The sequence below is a fragment of the Phascolarctos cinereus genome, unplaced genomic scaffold, assembly GCF_003287225.1.
Source record: "Phascolarctos cinereus isolate Bilbo 61053 unplaced genomic scaffold, phaCin_HiC Scaffold_726;HRSCAF=1367, whole genome shotgun sequence".
Lineage (NCBI taxonomy): Eukaryota > Metazoa > Chordata > Mammalia > Diprotodontia > Phascolarctidae > Phascolarctos > Phascolarctos cinereus.
The window spans coordinates 282,960,352-282,977,704 of record NW_027556098.1 but is presented as its reverse complement, the minus strand read 5'-3'; the positions used below and the strand labels follow the sequence as shown (position 1 = coordinate 282,977,704).

The 17,353-nt window shown below is 38.9% G+C and overlaps 1 protein-coding gene and 8 non-coding genes across 17 annotated transcripts; all 9 read left to right on the top strand.

Annotated features, from left to right (window-relative positions):
• The first annotated feature begins 6 nt into the window (after nucleotides 1–6).
• TAF1D (TATA-box binding protein associated factor, RNA polymerase I subunit D) lies at nucleotides 7–15,617 on the top strand. Of its 9 annotated transcripts, none has more exons than XM_078147141.1 (14): nucleotides 7–138; nucleotides 3,840–3,954; nucleotides 4,962–5,352; nucleotides 6,132–6,307; nucleotides 6,726–6,774; nucleotides 7,124–7,276; nucleotides 8,144–8,192; nucleotides 8,612–8,651; nucleotides 8,852–8,991; nucleotides 9,624–9,674; nucleotides 10,354–10,399; nucleotides 10,854–10,938; nucleotides 11,301–11,368; nucleotides 13,725–15,617. In XM_078147141.1, exons 2-6 carry the CDS (start codon nucleotides 3,872–3,874, stop codon nucleotides 7,187–7,189), a joined length of 765 nt encoding a protein of 254 aa, XP_078003267.1. In that variant the 5' UTR covers nucleotides 7–138; nucleotides 3,840–3,871; the 3' UTR covers nucleotides 7,190–7,276; nucleotides 8,144–8,192; nucleotides 8,612–8,651; nucleotides 8,852–8,991; nucleotides 9,624–9,674; nucleotides 10,354–10,399; nucleotides 10,854–10,938; nucleotides 11,301–11,368; nucleotides 13,725–15,617. The 9 variants fall into 9 exon arrangements, with proteins under 9 accessions (XP_078003267.1, XP_020856205.1, XP_020856206.1 ...); XM_021000546.2 differs by lacking the exon at nucleotides 13,725–15,617 and adding an exon at nucleotides 11,851–12,018; XM_021000547.2 differs by lacking the exon at nucleotides 13,725–15,617 and adding an exon at nucleotides 11,851–12,018 and having other exon boundaries at nucleotides 9,624–9,678.
• Nucleotides 7,790–7,917, top strand: LOC144454679 (small nucleolar RNA SNORA40). Its single transcript, XR_013483189.1, has one exon. It is a non-coding gene; the product is annotated as a small nucleolar RNA SNORA40 (small nucleolar RNA).
• LOC144454672 (small nucleolar RNA SNORA18) lies at nucleotides 8,411–8,544 on the top strand. Its single transcript, XR_013483182.1, has one exon. It is a non-coding gene; the product is annotated as a small nucleolar RNA SNORA18 (small nucleolar RNA).
• On the top strand, nucleotides 8,693–8,763 carry LOC144454697 (small nucleolar RNA SNORD5). Its single transcript, XR_013483206.1, has one exon. It is a non-coding gene; the product is annotated as a small nucleolar RNA SNORD5 (small nucleolar RNA).
• Nucleotides 9,403–9,539, top strand: LOC144454665 (small nucleolar RNA SNORA8). The gene has a single exon (XR_013483175.1). It is a non-coding gene; the product is annotated as a small nucleolar RNA SNORA8 (small nucleolar RNA).
• LOC144454668 (small nucleolar RNA SNORA1) lies at nucleotides 9,833–9,963 on the top strand. The gene has a single exon (XR_013483178.1). It is a non-coding gene; the product is annotated as a small nucleolar RNA SNORA1 (small nucleolar RNA).
• On the top strand, nucleotides 10,569–10,641 carry LOC144454664 (small nucleolar RNA Z40). Its single transcript, XR_013483174.1, has one exon. It is a non-coding gene; the product is annotated as a small nucleolar RNA Z40 (small nucleolar RNA).
• LOC144454670 (small nucleolar RNA SNORA32) lies at nucleotides 10,995–11,113 on the top strand. Its single transcript, XR_013483180.1, has one exon. It is a non-coding gene; the product is annotated as a small nucleolar RNA SNORA32 (small nucleolar RNA).
• On the top strand, nucleotides 11,567–11,703 carry LOC144454666 (small nucleolar RNA SNORA25). Its single transcript, XR_013483176.1, has one exon. It is a non-coding gene; the product is annotated as a small nucleolar RNA SNORA25 (small nucleolar RNA).
• Nucleotides 15,618–17,353: the final 1,736 nt, after the last annotated feature.

The following is a 17,353-nucleotide window of genomic DNA, read 5'->3' as shown; positions in this document are numbered from 1 at the left end:
CGTCTTCTCGGCCGGCCGCCAATTGGTCTCGCGAGATTTCTCTGCCCTTCTTAGTCGGGCGGTGAGCTCCCAGCGTTCTTTTTAAGCCTCGTAAGCCTTCCCATTCAGGCTCCTCTCTGCGGTGGAAGGGCGCGCATGGTGAGTTGCTGTATCCCTCCCCACCCCCCATCCTCCTCCCTGCCTCGGGCCGTCCTCTCACTGGGCTTCTGCTCTTAGGTGGAGGCTTGGCCCGGTGGCCACACCTCGGATTGCGGGGCAGGATGGGGCCACGCCATGCGGCCTCCACTGGGCCTCGCGTCGTTGGGGCACGAGCTGGGACGGCTCCTCCGCGAATGTCGGAGGCCCAAGAACGCCGGCTGGGTTATGGGCCTGGTGAAACAATCCCATGAAGTGGGAGTCGGTAATGTTTTTTCTTCACCCGTGGCAGATCGATATTTCGATCTCAATGGATGTGATTAAAGAAACCTTGGCAGAATCATAGGAAGTTAGAGGGCATTTATAAGCAGGAAGCAGGCTCGAAGAGGGCAAAGCCACATGTGTGTGGCCTTCCCCCTTCGCAGGGGCCGAGAGCAGATTCAACCTCCCTCCCCCGACTCCGCAAGCCATCGGGATGGGTGGGGCTACGGAAGGGGTTTTACTTATTTATTTTATTTTTTGACGAAAGGCGCTTTGGGAACCCGAGGTTGTGACAACAATGGGTGAGCGCGTGGGTCTCATCTTTTTTTTAAAGGCTAGATGATTTGTGGAATTGCTTGCCTAATGACAACTGAAAAAAGCTTAAATGCCATTAAAAATTATGAGGTGGCTACTGTGTGAGATGCTGTGCGGTATGGATAAGTTTTACGTGAGGATTGGAGAAACCTGATACTTGGGGTTCAGAAGGCTTAAGATGACGTCACTTGGTCTGTGAGCTTGAAGGAAGATGGCGTTCTGAGAGGCCGCGATGAAGGGGATGGGGATCTCCTGTGTAAGGCATGGAGGCAGGAAATGGTTGTTGTGTAGTTACTCTGGGAAGGTGGGCTGGGGCTTTGAGAATTCGACTCAAGCTTCTTTCAGCCAAAGACAAGATTTATTAGAACATCCGTCATATTGGGCAGACTCTTAAGAAACCTGACCATTAGTGAGCCGTTGGCTGGATTGTAAGAATCTGAGCACCTTAATGGAGACAAGATGGACCTTATATACAGAAAGATTGTGGAAGGGGATCTAGGAGTGACCAAGTAGTTTGGGGTGATGGGAGGAGGGGTCTAAGGAACATCTGGATGGGAGTGGGCAGTAACCTGGGGTGAACAGAACTCCTGGGGCCTGGACAGTGGAGCCTAGCTAAGTTTAAGGGTGGGAAATGGCCAGTGGCCACAAGGAGGTAAGACAGTGGAGGGCTAGGCTAGGTTAAAGGCAACAGAATTGGGAGATTTAGGGATAGCCACAATGCAAGGCCAGTTGATGGCATTATAGCCTCAGGGGAACGCCAGAGATTTGGCCTTGTGGGAAAGTCCAGGGTTTTTATACTTTTTGGGTCTAGCTCCCAACCTCATCTGGGCCAGCATGTAATGAGCCTTCTATACCACAGCATGTTTTATCATTGTTAAGTCGTTTTTTAGTCCTGTCTGACTCTTTGTGACCCCATGTGGTGTTTTCTTGGCAAAATTACTGGAGTGGTTTGCCGTTTCCTTCTCCAGCTCATATACAGGTGAGGAAACTGAGGCAAACAGGGCTAAGTGATTTATCCAGTCAGGCAGGATGTCAGGTCTGATTTGAACTCAGGAACGTGTCTTCCTCATCTCAGATCCGGCACCAAACACTGCGCCCCCCTAGCTGTGTGTCCCTCCCGCACCCCTCATTTTATCGTAAAAAGGGAGACAATAAAGGTGGAGTGAAATGGTCTCTAAAATTAGATAAAAAACTAGGAAGCTTAGGGAAATTCTCTGAGTCAAAATTAGGCTAGCCCAAAACTGCCAAAGAATCTGCTAAGTACAGTCAGTTAGCACCTTTCTGAAGAATTTCATTGGAGAGGGAGGGGTAGAGAGGAAAAGGTATTTGGAATTCAAGTAGCAGGATTTTAGTATAATTATTTGATGTATATTTCTGAATAATAATGGAAAAACATTACCTGTTCTAATTAAGCTCCTGCTATGTGCCAGGCTCTGTACTAAACAGTAGGGATACAAATAACAAGGCATTCTCTAACCGGGGGAGGAAAACACAAAAGAAAGCTGAAAAGGGTAAGGTACCATGCATGGGGAGCGTGGTGGACTCTTGCAATTGGTGAGAAAAGAGTTAACTGAGCTCTTTTTAAATGGAATCTTAGAGGGAGTTCTTTGCTCCATTCTCTTCCAGTCAGAGGGTACTGAAGAGTTGTGAGAGCATGATGGTGATAGTGTGCAGCTGGAAGGAGAAAAGGGAAAGACCCACTTTAAGATGGGCATAATATCAACTGAACCCAAGCAAGTGGATAATTTAGGACTATGTCTTACTATGAGAGGTTTTTTTTTCCAATAAACTAGAAGTGATGGGGATTAGGGGTGTAGAGACCCCAAAATATGAGGTACAGGGCAGAGTTGTCTGGAAAGAATTCATGAATTCAAGCATTCTTTAAGTTGGTGGGCAGAGCTCCATACTCTGCAACCTCACAGGAATGATGCTAAAGCTTATGTAGGAAAAGTAGTGGATTATGTGCCAAGTATGCTAATTAGGTGATAAAGTACAGCCTAGGTGAGAGGCATCATTCACTACTGGGAACTGGGGAGGGGGGTTCCTAAGGGGTGTGTTTTTGGTCTGTGACAAGATAGTTTCTGGAGTTTGATGTCTATAACTTAACCTTTGAATCCACAATAACTGGGAATCAGAACATGATAATTGTTGGTACAAGATAAGTCTCCTTCATACACACAAGGAGAATTCTGTAGAGGTCAGCTTGTTCTTGTAGCAGGGAGAGATAGTGAGATGGTTTGGCCTCACTGGGCCCACTCATGACTTATTGCTAGAGATAGGGTCTTTGGGTTTGGGAAAAAAACCTGTCAGGGATAGTGTTTTGAGGCTGGTGAGAAATATGATCTAGAATTGTATTCCAACTACACGCACCCCATCAGAAGGAATTTAAAAATTGAAATTTTAATTGGAAAGCTGGGTTTAGTGATATCATGTATATTGCTGCCCCTTTCCCCCCAATACTACTTCTTAACTAAAAGAATATAATAGAAAGAGCATGAGATTCAAGTTCTATGTGACCTTGAGTAAGTTCATTGACCTTTCTTTGGGCCTCAGTTTCTTTACCTATAAAAGGAGGTTTTTGGAGTTCTTCCCTTAAGCTCTAAATTCATAAGCCTATTTTAATTGGTTCTACAGAGTATAATGGTGGTGGTAACTGAAATAAAAGGGATTGAGAAGTTCTGGGAGTAAACCAGGTAGCAAAAGAAATGTCAACAATGTCACATGCATGCAGTACAACCCAGGAAATTGGGTTTAGGCTAAACAAGGAGAAAAATGTCTACTGTGGGGTTTCTACTATGTAGAACTACCACCTGGAAAGGGGTGAAGATATCTCCTGGTCATGGTAGATGTGTTCTCTGAGTGGGTAGGAGCGTTTTTCCATATAAAAGAATAGATGCCACCCACTGTGACTAAGAAATTGCTGACTAAACTTATACTGAGGTTTAGGATACCATGCATCATTGGCTGTAATAGGGTTATGCTTGTCACAGGCCAAATAGTGACTGATTGAAACAAGGGTTAGGGATTGACCAGAAATTGCAATACCCATACCACCCTGAAAAACCAGGATCTAAAAACTGAATTGGATGGAAGGCATATAAACATTGGGGAAATCTTTTTTCTTTTAGATATTAAAGATAAACATTTAAACCCAAGAGTAATGGATGAAACTCAGAATTCGAAAAGTGGTTTGAAGAAGGAAACCTCTTTGGCTTCATCCGGTTCATTGGTAAATGATGAAACGTGAGTCTCCATTTTCATAAAAGCTATTAGTCACTGAAGACATGGTAGGAGATTTACAGAATATGGGGATTAAAATAAGGATTTGAACATATTAAGTGAACACAGATTTGATAATTGAGGGAAATGTCTGTCTCCACTCTAATGGAATTGGATGTATTGCTGGGAAGATCTTAAAGAAATTTCAATAGGTTTCACATAGTTCTGTGGTATCCATTTGGGGTTTCCTTGGGAGAGATACTGAAATGGTTCACCATTTACTTCTCCAGTTCACTTTACAGATGAGGAAACTGAGGCAAATAGGGTTTAGTGAGCTACCTGGGGTTACACAGCTAGTGTTTGAACAGGATTGAGTCATTCTGACTCCAGGCCTGGAACTCTGTACGATGTGCAACATAACCTAGCTGCCCAATAGGTTTCAAATTTATTTAGTTTCCTTTTGAAAATGAAATCTATGCCGGGGCGGGGGGGGGGGCATTTGAGGTTAAGTGACTTGCCCAGGGTCATACAGCTAGTAAGTGGTTTGAGGCTTGATTTGAATTCAGGGCTGGTGCTCTATCCACTGCTCCACCTAGCTGCCCCTTAACCTGTCCCTTTCTATAAGAACCAAATGTTTTTCTAGTTTTCTATTCATAGTTCCTTTGAGGTAGTATCTGGCTTCTTGATTTTTTTAAAATATGTGTGTGTGTGTGTGTGTGTGTGTATAGTCAGGTACAAAAGTTAGGTGATGGTTTCTGAGATAAAAGGAAGGAAAGGTAGTTACTAGAATTATGAGTAGCCTGGACAGTTAGTAATTTTTATGTGTGCATATTTTTATCGTGTAACAATTGCACTTGGCAAGGAGCTTGGACCACATGTATATTACAATGAATGCTCCAAAGCCTTTAGTGAATAGAAAGTACAGTAGTTTAATTGTTTGACTTCTGGAATGCTGTGGTTAGAAAGGATCATATCCTTAGCTAATGTAATAAACAGCAAATTTAGTGAAGTCTGTTTTTTTTCTGTTACAGTGATGACTCGGATTCTAGCAGCAGTTTATTCAAAACTCAGTGTGATCCCCCCCCACCCAATCGAAAACCAAGAAACATATCTACCTTGAATATGATACGGTCACCTGCAAACACTCAGTTGCAAGATAACTCAAGCGACTCCTCTTCAGAACTAGAACCATTTAATTTGCAAGTTGTTTTTGGAAATTGGAAGAAAAAGAAGAGAAGGAGAAAATACAAGCCAACTGGAAGGCCAAGAGGAAGGCCAAAAGGAAGCTTTAAAAAACAGCCGTCTTTAGGCACTGTACTTAAAAAAAAGGACCTGTTCAAAGATAAAGGTTTACAGTTCCCTTTGGTAGAATCAGAGAATGGAAAGAAACCATTACTTTGGAAGAAAATTTTAGGCTATGAGGTGAGGCAGATTTTGAAAAGTTCTTATACATGTTATGTAGTGTTGTACCTGTGTGTTCCACACTTGTTGAGTGGAAAATAAGTTTGAATTTTTTACTTCATTATGATCTCTTATTCCTTATTTTGGCAGATTATCTGACATTTACATAGTGTTCTTTAAGTATTTTGTTTTTTAGTCCAGCTATATATGACTCAGATTATTTGGGTTTTTCTTGGCAAAGATTGCTAGAGTGGTTTGCCATTTTCTTCATCTCATTTTACAGAGTAGGAACCTGATGCAAAAATGGAAGGATTAGGTGACTTGCCTGGGATCATACAGCTAGTAAGTGTCAGGGGCCAGGCTTGAATTTAAGAAGAGTCTTCCTGACTTCAGGCCTGGCACTACATCTGCTTTGCCACCAAGTGCTACTGTTTAAGGTACTGGGAAGAGAAAAACAAGACAGGAAAAAACCCTTGTTCTCTTTAACAGGAGAACATTAATAAAGGTTAAATGGCAGAGGATGCATTATTCTAATAACTGATTAGAATATAGCAACAAAAAGGATTTGTGTGTAGTAAGACCTGGGTTTCAGTCACTGTGACCCTGGGCAAGTCATTTAAATTTAACCTCAAAGGATTATGGTGAAGATTAAGTAACAAGAATGTATGTAGAGTATTTTTGAGAGTAGTCAGAAATGTAATAGGAATATAATAATTCTCAGGCTTCTTGAAGATTATCAGTTCTAAGACATGATATTCCATAAGACATCTGTTAAGGGTTTCTATAATTTCTTTATATAGCAAGCAGTTGCAAGAGGGTTTTTCAACTATATTAAGGAACAGAAATATGAATCCCACCTCAGAGAAGCTTTGAAACATCTGGATGTTGGTGAAGATTTAGAAAAAGAAGACTTTGGTGTACGGAAATACAGATATTTAGATGATGATGGATCTATTTCTCCTATAGAAGAACCCAAGTAAGTTGACGTGTTTTTTTTTGTTTTGTTTTAAATCTTTAGGCAATTGGGGTTAAGTGACTTGCCCAGGGTCACACAGCTAGTAAGTGTCAAGTGTTTGGTCTGAGGCTGGATTTGAACTCAGGTCCTCCTGACTTCAGGACCAGTGCTCTATCCATTGTGCCACCTAGCTGCCCTGACATATTTTTATAGGCCTTTATTATATGTATATTGATTTCCTCCTCCTGTATGCTTTTTTATATTAGTCATTTCTGGATCTTGCCCTCATGTACTTGCATTGTGCATATTCCTTTTGTCCTACCTATTTTTCAAAATGTTTAGCAATTTAAAAACCCTTTTTTTTTAACAAAGGAGGAGAATAGAAATGTGTAATGCTTAAGTAACTTAGGTGTGTGTTTTTTGTTTTTAATATTTTCAGTGTGGAAGACCAGTTGGATGATCCAGATGAATGTGATGTTAAATTGGTGGTGAGTAAATATGATTTAGGCATATTCTGTTGTAGGCTTTAGCCAAAAAAAAAAAAAAGAATTATTATTATTATTATTTTTGGTGAGGCAGTTGGGGTTAAGTGACTTGCCCAGGGTCACACAGCTAATAAATGTTGTGTCTGAGACCGGATTTGAACTCAGGTCCTCCTCATTCCAGGGCCAGTGTTCTATCCACTGTGCCACCTAGGTACACCCAAAATGTAGATTTTTAAAAGGCTTTTTGGGCATCCAAGGCTTTTCATTGTTTCCTTTTTTCTAAAAGTTCTGTTTTAATTATCTACTTTAAAACAGTCTAGCTTTAGTTGTTGCTTAATATTTTTTCGTATAGGAGAACAGTTGTTTCATAATAAGTACTGAATTCCCCGAGAAGGTGAAGACAAAGATTAAAGAGTAGCAGTGACACTCAAGAAAATAATTGTAAGAAAGATGAAACGGATTTTGCCCAGTGGAAAAAAAATCCGTGGACAAAGGGGGAAAAATGGTAAGCAGTAATAGATTATTTGGATTTATTATGCTCAGTGAAATATAGATAAAAAACAATGCCAGAAATTTGTACATTTCTAGGATTGAGGATAGAAAGAGCCGGAACAACTCACTTGAATAGTGCATATATTTTGCACAGGAGCACTGAAATGGTGGCCCAGGGTTGGCAGCTATTTCTTAGAAACCTGTTTCCTACTTTTGGGGCATTATACCTAATTATTCTCACATTTTCATGGTATGGAATCAAATAAACAGACATGAGAAAGTATAGGTACTGAGAGGCAGCTTGGTGTAGAGAACTGGAGCTGACCTGGGAGTCAGAACTCTCTGTTTGCCATGTCCTGGCTATATTTACATATTGTATTATTTATATTCAATATCTCATTATGGTATAATTCACTGATTTTTTTTACTACAACAAGCTGAAGAACATATTGGGAAGAACTGAGTCAGTGTAAAAAAATGCTCAGTTTCTAGTTGTTAAATGGTGTGTCCTGTTTGTGAGTATCACTGCACTTTGTTTAGCTTTGTTTTGAATTGTAGACAAAGTCTCAAAGACAAGTGCAAAGAGCAAACCCTCTTTTGCAACCCACAACCCATGGTTTTGTATGAGTTGTGATACATACAAGAAGGGACAGTTAATGATCTAAAAGTGTTAATGACCATCTTGAAATAGACTGGAAGTTTAGAGCACCTTGGTGTTCTGGATTAAGAATAAGAATGAAATGGAAAATATAAAAAGCTGTAAAACTAGAAAACAGTCAAACTGGAAATTAAGAATAAAATTGGGTGGGAAAGCACTGTTCATACATACCTTGAAAGTTGAAATACTTTACCTCACCTCCATCTTTTTCCCCCTGCTTAGGAATTTGCATTTGAGGAACGTAGTGATTAAAACTGAGAGAATTTTTCAGGTATGAAATTTCTAGTCTTTATTGTATAGTAAGTAGAATGTGGTAGAGTTGTCATGTTGTAAGATTTTTCAGCTTTTGATGCATAACCTTGGTCTGTCAAAGATCCCTAATATATTTCTGAACAATAGTAAATTGTCTTAAGGATAGGTAAGTTTTAAACCTCTTACCTTTTTTTAATTTTGAAGACCAAACAGTTTTCTTTCTTTTGGTCATCTCATTTTGAGGTCTATCCCGATGGGTCCTTTTCCATAGGTCCTTATTGTTGGAAACGCCTCAGACAGCAAATGTGTAGTTATCGCTTTACCCACTAATCTATTTACCAGGTCTGTGGGGATAAAACTACAAGACAGATTTAGATCTAAAGCAATACCTTGTCTCAAATAATGTGTTTACTGTGCTAACACAGATTTTTCTTTTAGATGACGCCAGTTTGCTGGTTTCTTTGGATGTTGTTTCTAGGTAAGCTTAATCATTACAGTCTTTGCATTAATCCGATTATAGTTCATATGATGAATTCTTTTGTTCAACTGCTGAGTGATAGAAACATGAACTAAAATGAATTCTGACAGAGCTAACACACCATATGTCCACAAAATGTCCTGAATATTTGGACCTTTTTTTGGCCTCTACTCCTTTACAATTTATATTTGCTCTTTTAGCTTGTCTGCCAAAGGGAATTCAGGATATGCCTTGTGGTCAACAAGAAGTTGGTTTGGACCAGGGTTGTGAATATGGAAAGATTGTTGCTGCCCTTAGTCCTGGGTTTAAGACATCCCAATACAGCCTATTAAAAACTCAGGTCTGTATTCTTATACTTCCTGTCTTGTATTGAATTATTTTTGTTTTTGTTTTTTTTCTCCATTTCAAGTTTGATTTTACACTTATCCATATTAGATTTGGCCTACTGTTCAAAGCTTATTGGTGTGCTTATCTGTCCTAACAGTTTTGTTTCATGTATTTTTTGCCTTTTTATCACATCACTGATTAAAAACCTTAATCAGCCAGTCTGGGCAAACAGTTTGATCCCCTAAGATGGCCCCTGGAAAAACTCCTGGGTTTCAGGAAATAACTAGGGAAAAGGAGATGGAGCTCTTAAAAGAGGTTCCTACCATATCATATTTGGGGGGGGGGGTGGCGGCATAGGATTATATTAAATCTTTAACTATGTAGGTTTAATATTCTTGTGTGTCCATGTCTTTCACATAAAGACTGCACTGTATGGTATCTGCACCCAGCAATATTATTGTTGGGCTGTTCAGAAGACAGTGCTATAGAAACTCAGTACCTGGCATCGTTGGTTTCATGCTTATTGTGCATGTTCAACCTGGTATTTCTATTGATACAAGCCATTTTAAAAGGTACGTTTGACTTATTTTTGTTACCATTTTGCTACTGAAATGATCCATAAATATAGATTTTTTTTTTCTTTAGGAAATGTGGCCTTTCAGGGACCTGGAAACCTGTTTGAATGGGAGATCTACAGTAGGTAGATGATTATTTTCCTGTGATAAAAATTTTTCTGATTAGTGGGGGGTTTTATTTGTACATGATATTGTAACCTCATTTTGACAATGATCAAAGTCGATATTGATTATACTAAACCTTGATGGAATCCATTATTCCATCATTCCTTAATGAAATGCCATATTCTAAATAATCATGAGCACATTTGGAATTTGTGTTCATAATGTAATAATGTGGCTATAATAAGACAGGTTTTGCTTCCATCACTAAAGATCTATTAGTGGTGACAATGAGACCTGTAACAGTCTGCTATTTTTATATACTCTATAGTTGAATATTGCCCTTTCCAGCAAAACAAAACTTGAAAGAATTGTGGTGTCTATTCCAAATAAGATTCTGAAAATCTGTTAAATTTTCATGCCTTAAGTTAGATGTCACATTAAATGAACACATAAATCTGTTGCATATTTGCTGTCCTCCTGGCCCCTGGTATTTTACAGTTTGTTCCTTCTCTATGGCACCTTCCTTTCCCCCCATCCCACCCCCCAAAACGTTTTCAAACAAAAGATTGGTATTTTGATATGTTAACTGTCCAGAACAGGTTAGTTTTGTGTATTTGTGCAAGGGAGGAGGAGGAATTGTGAGTGTGTAGGTGTACAAAAAGCGATGACTGGCTTTTCTGAACTTATATTTTTAGGAAGACCAAAGATGGACATATATCAGGCCAGTTTTCAACATTCTAAGTAAGTATTTTCATAGTAGTAATGTAGCTTGATTTTGACATCATTCAAAGCATGGATCTATCACACACATCATGGGAGCCCACCCCCAACAATCAACATTAGGGAAATAGGCTTTTTGTAGATTATGCACTATACCTATGTTACATGGGAAAAAAGTAAGGGACATTTAAGATGTGATGATGATCGGCAAAATGTTCAACTGCTCTGAACAGGTGAATGAAAAATGGCCTTTCTGAACATCCAGGTTCTTTGCGGTTAATACCTTATTCAATCCTAAGAAAACTGAGCAAAGGAGAAAGTGGGCTCATCAGTAAAAATGTATAATTCATTTACTAATTGAATAGAACTTAGGACAATTGAAATACAGACATTGAGTATTTCCAATTTTGTTTCTTGATTGCTGATAACTGAAAAATGATGGTCATCTTACTAAGACAAAATGTTGTCCCCACAGGTGTTCTCCTAACAATATTGTTACCAATCACAAAGGAATGAAAGGAAGGAAAAAACCTAGCCTTAAGGGTGTGTGAATATATCAGGTAACATTATCATTCATTGTCTTAATTTCCTAGTGGTGGAGTCTGGAAATTCTGTCTGGTCATTACCAAGGCTTTTAGAATGTGGTTTCTGATTGCTGTGGACATGACCACAAAAAATTACCCCAATAGGTTTATATTTGCTACCTTAGTAGCATTTAGCCTTTTGGGAACATTTTAACAGAGAATTGGGCCATACTTGTATTGGTGTATTGGATGTCAATCAGTAAACATTTACTAAGCACCTACTGCGTGCTAAGTACACAGATAGTCTCCTTTCCTAAAGAGCTTACAGTCTAATAGAGACAAATATATGAAATAATGTTAATGGCGGTCTAGTGATTTCATCTTTCTGATAATTTTAGATCAGCCTGACAAGTTCACTGAAGCAAGCTATGCTGTAATTTAAACAGTAATGTTTCAAGATGGATAGGTAAAGTTGATTTTTCTTAAACTCTTTATTTTACCAAGTTGTTTTTGTTTTGTCTTTTTGCTTTTTGGTGAGGCAGTCAGGGTTAAGTGGCTTGCCCAGGGTCACAGAGCAAGTAGTGTCTGAGGCCAGATTTGAAGTCAAGTCCTCCTGACTCCAAGGCCCGAGTTTTATCCAGTGCATCACCTAGCTGCCTCTACCAGGTCATTTCAAAGAGGGCTTACATGGCTTTGAAACCAGAAGCTCTTAACGCTGTGACCTAAGAGGAAAAGTCTCTATAGGATGCCATGATTAATTACCATAATTATCATGGTCTCTTACTAATGAGAGATACAAGCCTGATGTCATCAAATGAGTAACAGACCAAGAAAGGCAATTCAAAGAACACTTGTTATCTATGTACTCTGTAGAGCAAATATAATGTGATCATTAACAAAGTTAACTAGGTGTTGGCATTACATTTTGTCATGCTTTCTGTTTTTAAGAGAATGGAGAAAGACAAGACAGCTCAAGGCAAAAAAGGAAGAGTCAGAAAGAAAACTATCCATCTAAAATGCCATCTACGTTCCAGATTCTCTGGAGAAGCAGTTTTTTAAATGTTTTGGTTTCTTTTTTGTAATGAAATTGGTATTTCAATAAAATATTATTTAATACCCTTTTTGTAATGGATCTCTTAACCCACTTTAAATTCATAAAAGGTTAGGCCTATGATCAAATAGAAAATCCAAGACCATTAGGATATGGAGAAAAACACTCCATTTTGAGTTTTTAACTTTTTATATTTATTTTTTCTCTTAAGATTTGGTTGTGAATTCTACCTGACCAAATGAGGGTCCTATTTCTGACTAAGACCTACTCATCATTTCTTATAGCACAATAATATTCCATTGCATTCATATGCCACAGCTTGTTCAGCCATTCCCCAATTGATGGGCATCCCCTCAATTTTGAATTCTTTGCAATCACAGAAAGAGTTGCTATAAATATTTTTGTACATGTGGGTCCTTTTTCCACTTTTACGATCTCTTTGGGATACAGCCTTAGATGTGGTATTATTGGGTCACAGGGTATGCACATTTTATAGCCCTTTCAAATTGCTCTCAAATGGTTGTATTATTTCACAACTCCAACAATGCTATGTGTTCCAATTTTCTCACATCTTAACATTTATCATTTTCCTGTTTTGTCATGTTGGCCAATCTGATAAGTGTCAGATGGTACCTGAGAGAGCAGGTGGCTGTTCTGCCACATCTATAGTTCCCCAAGAGACCTGAGAACAGATGATTTTTTTTTAAAGTTGATTTTCACTTTCAAAAGCTTTTTGAGTTTTAAATTTTCCCTCTCCTCAAGACAGCATGCATTTTCACATTAGTCATGTTCTAAGGAAGAATTAGAACCAACAGAAGGAACCACAAGAAAGAGGAAACAAAACCAAAAAAGTGTTCCTATGTGTATTCAAACTCCATAGTTTGAATATCCACTCTTGATGTGGCTAGCATTTAGCATTTTCCATCATGAGACTTCCAGATGTGTCTTAGATCCTTGCATTGCTAGGACAGATGATTTCTAACTGGACTTTTCAATCTTAGATTTTACTTAGGACAAAAGATTAGGTAACATGAGCAACTAGCAGGACCAACTGATTATAGAAGACATCATTCATGCTGGAGCTAATACATTTGTGATAGCACTGAGAAATTGATTGACAAGCTATCCAAAGCAGAGGAAGATACAGAACCATTTATACCACTAAAATGTGATAAAACTGAATATTATCACTCCTGAAATAATGATCACCATTATATACAAATCAAACCATCATCACTACTTAGTAAATACTACATTTCTAACTGCTTTGAAATTACAGATCAAGGCAATGTGGACAGGCTGTTTTATAATCAGTCCACAGCCAAAGAAAAGCACCAAATCTGGGGAGAAGAGGTACTCATATCAAATGGAATACAGAATATAAAAAATAGAAATGCATAATGCTGATGGCTTACATTCATAACCCTATAGTCAAAAAGCTTCAGTTAGGGGCAGCTTGGTGACACAGTGGTTACAGCACTAGCCCTGAAGTCAAGAGGACCTGAGTTCAAATCTGGAGTAAGTCCAAACACTTGACACTTAAAAGCTGTGTGACCCTGGGCAAGTCACTTAACCCCAATTGCCTTTAAAAAAAAAGCTTCAGGTAGCTTAGTCTGTGTGTGTGTGTGTGTGTTTTAAAGAAATAACAATCATTTAGAAGGGAGTCAAGTTTGCTCACCCACATGTCTATTTGCATGGAAACACGAAGTATCTAAAAAGGAATTCTCTTAGGTAGAAGATGGTCAGACTTCTATTTTACTGTCAAAATTAGGGGCAGCGAGGTGGTGCAGTGGATAGAGCATTGGCTCTGGAGTCAGGAGGACCCGAGTTCAAATCCAACCTCAGACATGACATTTACTAGCTGTGGTGACCCTGAGCAAGTCACTTAAGAAAGAGGAGAAAATTGAGGCTATCCAAAGTGCAAGAATGTGAAAGAGAAGGAAGTGAAGGACCATTAAACCTTTGGAGCTACAGAATAGGTTTGAGACTCTCCTCATAGAAGGTGAAACGTCCAAAAGGAAAACAAGTATTTGTGCTACGTGAAATGATGAGGATCCATGGGTGTCATCGAAGGAAAGCTCTTCCAGAACTGGTCAGAAAAGTGGAATGGTGGTGGTTGGAGGCTGTTTAAGGCTATCAAGGTGGCTTGTGTTGACCTGACATGTCACCAGAGGGAAGGCTGTTGTCTTCTTGAGGGCATGTACTTAGTATATGATAGAGACCTTCACAAGTCTAGTTAAACATGACATCCACTATTATCATTTTTGTTGATTCATGTGAAATTATATTGCCATAAAAACCTAGGAAATATTGCTAGGGAATATGAAGTCCTAATTAAGAAACTAAAGACCACAAGGGCAAAAATAGTGTATTCCATCACTGCTAGTTAATAGCTGATGTGGGAGGTTGAGAAGATGGTACTTGAGAATAAGATTCATATTCTTGAATCAGTAGAGAAATGGCTAGGCATATAAAGTACTTTCATGCTATGCCATTCAGTGCATATATATATATATATATATATATATATATATATATATATATATATATATATATCAAGTATTGATATTGATTCATTAGCGATGATGTTTTAAACATAATGTAGTTTCCCTGTTTATTTCTTTGGGTCATCTGTTTTTACTGTTTCCTTGTCTGAAATCATGACTGCTATCCTTTGCTTTTTTGAGTTCTTTTTAATGTTGCAAGCACCATGCTAAATGATGGCAATACAAATACAAAAGATGATCCCTGCCCTCAAGAAGCTTATAGTCTAACAGAAGACAACCCATATATTGGGAGAGGACAAGGACTGGGATTGGCCAAGAAGAGATGTTTTGGTTTGGGAAGTCATAAGGATGGTGAATAAAAAACCTTAAGGGAACTGATTAACATCCCCTTCCTAGTAACAATAGCAGTATTGACTTGGATTCCAGTTCCAGAGCTCAAACGCAAAGAGAATGGCGTGAGAGAGTACTCAAGGCAGCAGGGTAAATGAAGCTGCTCTACCGAGGCATAACAGATTGAAATAATAAACTGAATTGCCAGAAGAAAAAAGTTTAATTTTAAGAAATTAAAATATCTGGATATTGGTAAAAATAAGCCAGGAAAGAAGACAAGTCTTAAATCAAAGAATCAGAGGCTCTCCTACTCAAAAAGAGCCATGTCTTTCTCCTCATGATGGGATCTTTCTGAGTTCAGACACTAGCAGCGTGACCCTGGTCAAATCACTTAACCCTGCTTCCCTCAGTTTCTCATCTGCCAAATGAGCTGGCGAAGGAAATGACAAACCACTCCGGTATCTTTACCAAGAAAACCCCAAATGGGGTCATCAAGATTTGGACACTACTGAAAGTGACTGAAATAACAATGTTCTCCCATTAGTTTTTTTATACTTTTTTGTTAATGCTAAAATTAAGTCTTAATGGCAGAAGACAACATCCTTCTTTTATAGGGTTGTGTCCAAGTGTTTCTCTATTTCCTGTGCTTTTGACTTTATTTTTTATTACATTAAACAAAGATCCTTCTGTTCTCATATGAAGTTTTAACAAAGAATCTTTTGTATGATCAAATGGCACAATTACACCCTATTTGTATCTTCCTGACATGATTTATACTGAATTTTCCCTGGTATTAAAGCATATTTGCTATCCAGTTACAAATCTTACATGGTCATTTTAGACTCTTTTTATCTACTTTTACTATTTTCACAAAAGACAAATTATTTTTAAAAAGAAGTTGATGCCTTTGGTTTTTAAACACAGTAATTTTCAGATTGGTTGGTGGTTGTCCTTCGTTTTGAATTAGACCAAAATGACATCACTATGCTGGGGTCAAGGTACAGTGTGTCCAATTGTGGCTGATCAGACCAATATGAGCTCAGAAGGCTCTACCACAGATCAAACACAAATAATCCACGTGAACATCTGGAGTGGAGATGGCTCTACATTTGCACATCTCACCTATCTATTGAGCTACTGTAATTCTGTTTTGCTCACCGAGTACAATGCCTGCCTTGATGCAGGCACACTGTGCTAAGCTTTCCTGTGCCAGTGTCTCCCATGTCTCACAATAAATTCCAGAGTTCTTCAGAGAGACCTTACGAATGCCCTTGCATTGCTTCTTCTGACCTCTATGTGACTGCTTGCTTGCCTTGCGTGAGCTCTCCATGAAACAGTCTTCTAGGTAAACGTATTTGGCATTTGGACAACATGGCCAACCCATCAGAGTTGTGTTCTTTGCAGCAGAGTTTGAATGCTTCAGCCTCAAAGAGGACTTCAGTGTCTGGTATCTTATCTTGCCAGGTGATCTTCAGAATCTTTCTAAGACAAATTCAAATGGAAGTAATTCAGTTTCCTGGCATGGCACTGGTATACTGTCCAGGTTTCACAGGCATACAACAATGAGGTCAGCACAATAGCTCTGCAGACCTTTAGTCTGGTAGGCAGTAATACCTCTTCCCTCCCATGCATTCTTTTGGAGCCTCCCAAATGCTGAGCTAGCCTTGACGTTTGATCCATACTTTGTTGCATCTCAGCCTCAGAGACTGCGCTGAATACGTAATCATCTGCAAACAAAAGTCACTCACCAACTCCCCCTCCACTTTAGTTTTGGCTTGTAGCCTTTTCAAGTTTTAGTAGCTCACTTTAATGCCATTTTCATCCTTGCTGAAGCCATTTGAAACATTGCTGAAAACATCATGCTAAAAAGCACGGAGGACAAGCACACTGCCCTGCTTCACTCCACTGCTGACTGGGAAAACATGAGAGCATTATCCAGAACATACACCTGTACAAGCAGGCCATCATGTACAATACTAATAAACCTCTCCAGGCAACCAAGTCTTGCCATAATTTTCCACAAGCCCTCATGACTGACAGTTATCAAAGGCCTTGGTTTGATCGATGAATGTTGCATACAAACCTCTGTTCTGCTCCTGGCATTTCTAATTTTCAGATATACTATATCCCAATCCCTTGTTTCCTTTACAAACTGATTATTTAAAATGTGGAGAAAATGATAAGGGAAACTGCTAATGAGGACCTGACTCTAATTAAAAAGAACAAATGGGTTGTTGAAATACGGAAGGCATTTAATAATAATTGACACACATATAGTATCACCTAAAGTTAAAAAAAATACATGCACTATCTTATTTGAGCTTTGTTAACAGTTGTGCATGCAGACAGGTTTGCCTTGGCAAGGAGAGGGGCCATAATTCATGAGACAGAGTAAAGGAGAAGACAGTGGCAGAAGGCATCTGGGTGATGTAAGATGAGGAGGGAAGTTGAAGGAGCTTCGGATGAATGACTTTGATTTTTTTCAGTAAAACCTGGTTCTCAGCTGAAAAGGGCTGGAAGAGAGGAAGCTATGGGAGATTTGAGAAGGTCTGAAAAGGTTTGG

What these genes read in the sequence shown, in the direction of transcription:
- TAF1D (XM_078147146.1), top strand. Translation starts at nt 3,872, where the DNA reads ATGGATGAAACTCAGAATTCGAAAAGTGGTTTGAAGAAGGAAACCTCT. An exon ending in AGAAAATTTTAGGCTATGAG is followed by an intron (nt 5,353 to 6,131) that starts GTGAGGCAGATT and finishes TTCTTTATATAG; the next exon opens with CAAGCAGTTGCAAGAGGGTT. An exon ending in AATGTGATGTTAAATTGGTG is followed by an intron (nt 6,775 to 7,123) that starts GTGAGTAAATAT and finishes TTTTTCGTATAG; the next exon opens with GAGAACAGTTGTTTCATAAT.